Source organism: Priapulus caudatus, unplaced genomic scaffold (assembly GCF_000485595.1).
Source record: "Priapulus caudatus unplaced genomic scaffold, Priapulus_caudatus-5.0.1 Scaffold350, whole genome shotgun sequence".
In the NCBI taxonomy this organism is placed as follows: Eukaryota; Metazoa; Priapulida; class Priapulimorpha; order Priapulimorphida; family Priapulidae; genus Priapulus; species Priapulus caudatus.
The window spans coordinates 211,414-218,570 of NW_014577411.1; the positions used below are offsets into that span (position 1 = coordinate 211,414).

Consider the following 7,157-nt stretch of genomic DNA (forward strand, 5'->3'; position numbering starts at 1 on the left):
AACACTCCCCCCATAGCAAAACACACCCCACATAGCATAACACTTCCCCTACATAGCAAAACACTTCCCCCACATAGCAAAACACACCCCACATAGCATAACACTTCCCCTACATAGCAAAACACACCCCCACATAGCAACCACCCACACACACATAGCAAAACACTCCCCCACATAGCGCAACACTCTCCCACATAGCATAACACTTCCCCTACATAGCAAAACACACCCCCACATAGCAAAACACACCCCCACATAGCAACCCCCAACACACACCTAGCGAAACACTCCCCCACATAGCGCAACACTCCCCCACATAGCATAACACTTCACCCACAAAGCATAACACTCCCCCACATAGCGCAACATTCCCACACACATAGCAAAACACTCCCTCACATAGCAAAACACTCCCCCACATAGCAAAACACTTCCCCCACATAGCAAAACTCTCCCCCACAAAGCAAAACTCTCCCCCACATAGCATAACACTTCCCCCACATAGCATAACACTTCCCCCACATAGCAAAACTCTCCCCCACATAGCAAAACTCTCCCCCACATAGCAAAACACTTCCCCCACAAAGCATAACACTCCCCCACATAGCAAAACACTTTCCCCACATAGCAAAACCCATCCCACACATAGCACAGTGTGGTTGACACAGCTGCTGCTGTAAGTTCGCGTGTGATGCGCTCGCGTCACGCGCGCCTACACTGGCGCCACCTACGCCGGCGCCACCTACGCCGGCCCCACCTACCGTGGTCGACACAGCTGCTGTACGTTCGCGTCATGCGCGCCTACGCCGGCGCCACCTACCGTGGTCGATGCGGTCGCGTCCGCATGCGGTGAAGGCCAGGTAGAGGATGTCGCGGTAGATGCTGCGGTGGCGCGCGCTCGGCCGCTTCATGTGCTGCGAGAGCAGGATCTTGATCGGCGCCTGCAGGTTGTCCTGCTGGATGTAGTTGACGATCATCTGCATGAGGCTGCGATGACGAGAGAGAGAGTTAGAGAGAGGGAGAGTGAGAGAGACGAGAGAGAGAGACGAATGCAGAGAGGGAGAGAGAAGAAATGAGAGAGAGAGAGGGAGAGACAGAGAGTGAAAGAGAGAGAGAGAGCAGAGAGAGAGAAGAGAGAGAGAGAGAGAGAGACGATTCAGAGAGAGGAGAGTAGGAGAGAGGAGAGAGGAGAGGAGAAGATGAGAGAGAGAGAGAGAGAGAGAGAGAGAGAGAAGAGAGAGAGAGAGAGGGCAGGCGAGAGAGAGAGAAGAAGAGAGAGAGAGAGAGAGAGGACGTCAGAGGGGGTAGAGAGAGGAGAGGAGGTCGAGAGGAGGGGAGAGTGAGAGATATAGAGAGATAGAGAGATAGAGAGAGAGAGAGATGAGAGAGAGAGAGAGTAGAAGAGAGAGGAGAGAGAGAGGAAGAGAGAGAGAAGAGAGAGAGAGAGGAGAGAGATGAGAGCAGAGAAGAAGAGAGAGACAGTAGAAGAGAGAGAGTATGAGCAGGGAGAGAGTGAGAGACGAGAGTGGCGTTAGAGAGGAGCAGGAGAAGAGAGAAAGGAAGAGGAAACTTAGAGAGAGACTGAGAGAGAGAGAGAGAGAGAGAGCAAGGAGAGAGAGGAGAAGAGAGGTGAGAGAGCAGATAGAGAGCAGAGAGAAAAGAGAGATAGGAGAGTTGAGAGAGATTAGAGAGTGACAGAGAAGAGAGATAGAGAGAGTAGAGGAGTGAAGAAAGAAAGACACAGAGAGAGAGAGAGCAGGAGAGGAGAGAGAGAAGAGAGAGAGAGAGAAAGAGAGCGAGAGAGACGAGTGAGAGAGAAGTGAAGAGGGCGGAGGACAGACGAGTTAGAAGGGCGGCCGCGCGGCATGCGGCAGGGGGAAGAGAGGAAGAGAGGAAGGAGAGGAGGTGCGAGAGAGGGAGGGGAGAGTGAGCAGAGATAGAGGAGAGATGAGAGAAAGAGTGCGTTAAGAGAAGTAGAGAGAGCGAGAGAGAGAGAGAGAGAGAGAGAGAGAAAGGGAGAGAGAGAGAAGAGAGGAGAGGAACAGAGCAGAGCAGCAGTGGTTACACACAAGACAACAATGTTCTGGGACCTTCCCGGGACTTTGCTGGACTACAAGACTATAATCACAGTACCGCTGAAATTCAAACCAAATGCAATCTTTGTAACTTGTGTCTTCCAATCAACAATTAGCGAACAAACTCACACCTCGATCAAGTTTTTATCTCACATCGAGAAATTACTGTGTGAACATCTACGCGTCCGTCAATTCTACCCGTTGCGACCGTGGCACTAGACATTTGTTTACCTGCGAGAGAGTATCCCCTGTTCTGTTACAAGCGCCTTCACTAATGGTGACACATCCACTGCAATGAGAAAAGTCAGGGGTAGAAATTAACTTGTGAACAAGGGAGTACAACGGACTCCCTGCTTTCAAAATGAGGGAGTCCGCAGCAAAATGAGGGAGTCCCCAGGGACAAAAACACCTGAGCAACACTGTCATTGAGACGCTATGTTGCAAGAGAAGCCAGAAGAGGTGAAATCGATCGTGAAACCATGCTAATGCAATGAGGTGGCAATACACCGCTCTCTCTACACATACTCCGCTCTTCTCTCAGTCACCAGGCTTGGTCAGTAGCTGTAACCGCAGCTATAAAAGAAGCTGGACTATAGCACATGGTTTGGACAGCAACTGGAGACCCACCCAGTTGAAACTGAAGCCATATCAACCGAGTCTGCCAAAGTGCCCAGTAACTGTTCCAAGGCAAGCAGTGAGGTCCAGCTTTCTCTACTGCCACGCGTGACTGACATAGGCTACGTTTAGATCGCGATGTGACTACGCAGTAAAACTTCTTCAATAGAACGAACAGCTGTCTATAAAGAACACCAATAGCATCCCCCCCCCCGAGTCACAGTTACACCATAAAACTACCTCTACAAAATAGACACATGTCTACAGTTCACCACTCTTTGTGCTCCCCCTTAAATACGGACTCGTCTGCATTCGAGTCGGTCGATATTTGCACTCGAGCTCAGTAACGCACGCTTACGGTTGTGCGACCACATGAGGTACATGGGCTTGCCGAGGTCCTCCTGTAGCGAGGGGCTGTCCCACATCGTGCGCACGACGACGTGCTTCGAGTTAGCTGTCGCCCACGCCTTCGGAATGTCCCTGCCTTTGTTGATGAGCTTTGCTCGTAGCATGAGACCGGGTAGATGACTCGGCGCATCCAGTCTCTTCATGTACCAAACCTGACGTGCAGACAGAAAGCTTGAGCGTAGTACTGTACGCCGCCGTGGGAGCAGTGCAGGGTGGTAGAGAGGGTAATGTATAATGGGTGTAACACAGGGTGGTAGAGGGTGATACACCAGTGGTAATATAGGGTAGTAGAGGGTTATACACCAGTGGTAATATAGGGTGGTAGAGGGTTAGACGGGTGATACCACGCAAGTGGTAATATAGGGTAGTAAGAGGTGATTACACCAGTGGTAATATAGGGTAGTAGAGGGTGAGAGCGAGCCATTGGTAATCATAGGGTAGTAGAGGGTGATACACCAAGTGCGTAATATAGGGTAGTAGAGGGTGATATCCAGCCAAGCTGTAATATACGGTAAAGTAGACGACCGTGATACCCACCAGTCGGTAATATAGGGTAGTAGACGGGTGATACACCAGTGGTAGATATAGGGTAGTCAGAGGGTGATACACCAGTGGTAATATAGGGTAAGTAGAGGGTGATACAGCAGTGGTAATGATAGGTAGTTCAGAGGTGAGTACACGCAGTGGTAATATAGGGAGTAAGAGGGTGATACACGCAGTGTAATAGTACGGGTGGTAGAGGGTGATACACCAGTGGTAATATAGGGTGGTAGAGGTGATACAGCCCAGTGTAATATAGGTAGTGAGAGGGTGCATACAGCCGGTGGTAATATAGGGTAATGAGAAGGATGATACCACAGTGATATATATAGGGTGGTAGAGGGTGATACACCGAGTGGTAATATAGGGATGGTAGCGGGTGATACTAGCAGTGGTAATATAGAGTAGTAGATGGGTGATACAGAGTGGATAATATAAGGGTGGTAGAGGGTTGATAAACCAGTGGTAATATAGGGTAGTAGAGGTGATACACCAGTGGTCAATGATAGGGTAGTAGGCGGTGATAACAGTCAGTGTAATATAGAGTAGTAGAGGGTGATACAGCAGTGCGTAATATAAGGGGTGGTAGAGGGTGGATACAGCAGTGGTAATATGAGTAGTAGAGGGTGAATACAGCAGTGGTAATATAGGGTAGTAGAGGGTGATTACCACTCAGTGGTAATGATAGAGTAGAGAGCGGTGATACGACCAGTGGTAATATAGGTGGTAGACGGGTGATAACAGGCAGCTGGTAATATAGAGTAGTTAAGAGGGTGATACACAGTGGTAATATAAGGGTGTAGAAGTGATACACCAGTGGTAATGATAGGGTGGTAGAGGTGATACAAGCAGTGGTAATATAGAGTAGTAGAGGATGATCAGCAGTGGTAATATGAGGTATAAAGTGATAGTATCGTCCTATAGATAGTACCAGGGTCAGTATCTGTCATTAGGGTAGTCAGCAGGGTAGTAGAGGCGAGTACACAAATGCACCTCTTAGCCCCTCTCCTCCCCTCCTCCCTGCCTGCCCACCTCCCCCCTCACACCTCGGCCCCCCCGCCGCAACTCACGGAGGTTCGCAGTAGCATGATGGGTGAATCATCGACAAAGTCAGCGCTGCGTCATGCACATCGGTCTCCGCTCCTGCGAGTTGAGCACGTTCCTCCCCTCTCCCTCCTCATCCTCCCCTCCCCTCCTCCTCGCCTCCTCCTCCTCCCCTCCCCTCACACCTCGCCCCCGCCCCCGCACCTCGCGAGGTTTCCGTAAGCTGATGGGGTGATCGCATTCGACAAAGTCACAGCGCTTGCGTCATGCACTGGTGCTCCCACTTCTGATTGAGCACGTTCTTCGCCTCCTCCTCCTCCTCCTCCCTCCGACCTCCTCCTGACCCTCCTCCTCCCTGCCCCTGCCTCAGCTCCCCCTCCACACACTCGCCCCGACGGCCTGACCACTCACGAGTTCGCAGTAGATGATCGGGTGATCATGCGAGCAACGTCAGCGCGCGTCATGCACTGGTCTCCCTCCTGGTTGAGCACGTTCTCTAGCTCCTTGCGCAGCACGAGCGGACTCAGGTACGGCACGATGATCGGCTCCAACTTCCCCCCGCCGGGCTCCTCCAGTCGGCGGTGTCGGCTGCCAGCCTCGCGCCGAGTTCTCTGGCGGGGTAGAGAAGCCTCCTTCTGTTGAGACCAGGGTAAAAAATACACGGGGAGTGATGAGGGCGATTCGCTCTTCAAAACCTCCAAAATCGCTCCCGTGAGGCTCAAAATAGCTCCCGTAAAATTGTTGACGAAAGCTAATTTTCCCACAGACTCGAAAAAGAGCTCCTGTAAAAAAAAAAGTTATTTTTCCCCTGGTTGAGACGTGGAGAGGTTAGTTCGCGTGCGGACGGTTGGCGACGGAATCGAAGAGGTCACGGTTGGTCTGGTAAGAGAATTGCAACGGTCAAGAGAGAAGAAGCGGCAAGATGAGGTCAGCGGTTGGTCTGGTAAGAATGCAAAGTGAAAGGAAGAAGCGGAAGAGTGAGGTCACGGTTGGGTTTGAGAAGAATGCAAGGTCCGAAAGGAAGAAGCGAAAGTGAAGGTCAGCGGTTGGTTTAAAAAGAAAGCAAAGGTCAAAGGAAGAGGAGCGGAAGTGGGTCCGCGGTTGTTTGAAAAGAATGGCCAAGGTCAAAAAAAAGAAGCGAAAGGTAAGGTCACGGTTGGTTTAGAGAAGAATGCAAAGGTCAAAGGAAGAAGTGGAAGGTGAGAGTCGCGGCTATGAGGGTCGAGATGCAGTGAAAGGCTAAAAGACAAGAAAGTATGTATATAAAGTAGAGAAAGGTCAAAAAGATACTGAAACGAAGGCCAAAAAGAATAAGAGATGCTCAACATGGGAAGACGGTTTACAACAAAGGCGAAGGCTTGGGTTACCCAGACAATAGAGCAAGGCGTTTTCTAGGCGCCGGCACGTGATCATTCACAGGACTTTGCTGTGCGAAAAACCTCTACCGTTCTCGTATCAAGACGCTATAGTTCAGGATCAATATATAGAATACCGGCCGGTAACAGAATATGCAAACCAAGAAGGTGCCGTGGTCCCCCTGATTTTGCGGGGATTCTGCAATATGCAAGATTAGAGCGGGGTCTAAATCAATAACCTCGCAACATAAACCCTGCGTTGCAAAATTTGTTCCAGGTAAGGCCAAAAAATGTTGCAATATATTGACTGGAGACTATCGCCGCTTTGCACCCTTGCGCAACGCATGGCACAGCCTCCGATACCCAGCATTTCTCGTAGCTGCCTGTGCGTAGCAATCGCCTGGTCGCTGAGACTCCGCATCGTGGCGAGCTTCGGCTTGAAGCTGAGTGTGGATCGGGAGACGGCGAGGTGTCGTCGTCGTCGACGACCCGTGTTACACTCCGCATCAGTCGAGGCGAAGGCCGCTGGCAACCAGGACACCGCGCGCCGCACGCGCTCGCATCCGCTTACCTGCAACACAGGCGCCGGGGGTGGCGGGCCACGGGGCGCCAGGGACGGTGCCGGGGCCGCTGGGCTGCTGTCCCCGACGACGCCGCAGCGGGGCAGCCGCGGGATTAACAGGTTACAACGTTACACGTTATGTATCCCATGGAAGTTACCAACAGCGGATAATATCGTAGAGTATACAGGCAGATAATATATAGAGGTGGACAGGCAGATATATCATAGGAGGTAAGCAGCGGCAGAATATATCATGAGAGTTAGCAGGGCAGATATATTATAGAGTTACAGGCAGATATATCATTTAGAAGGTACAAGGCTAAGAATATATCATAGAGGTACAGGCAGATATATCATAGAGGTAGCAGGCAGATATATCAATAGAGTTACAGGCAGATATATCATAGAGTTACACGGCCAGATATACCTCAAATAGAGGTAACAAAGGCGCAGATATATCATAGAGGTACAAGCAGATATATAAATCATAGAGTTACAGGCAGATATATCTTAGAGTTACAGGCAGATATATCAATAGAGTTTACAGGTCAGATATAT

At 50.6% G+C, this 7,157-nt stretch overlaps 1 protein-coding gene across 1 annotated transcript in view; it reads right to left on the reverse strand.

Moving 5' to 3' along the window:
- LOC106809390 (DENN domain-containing protein 4C-like) overlaps positions 1–7,157 on the reverse strand; it is a 10,480-nt gene that overhangs the window by 2,377 nt on the left and 946 nt on the right. The window contains 5 exon segments of the mRNA XM_014812455.1: positions 821–987; positions 2,307–2,364; positions 3,049–3,250; positions 5,094–5,123; positions 5,126–5,317. Of these exon segments, the coding sequence (XP_014667941.1) occupies positions 821–987; positions 2,307–2,364; positions 3,049–3,250; positions 5,094–5,123; positions 5,126–5,317 (649 nt within the window).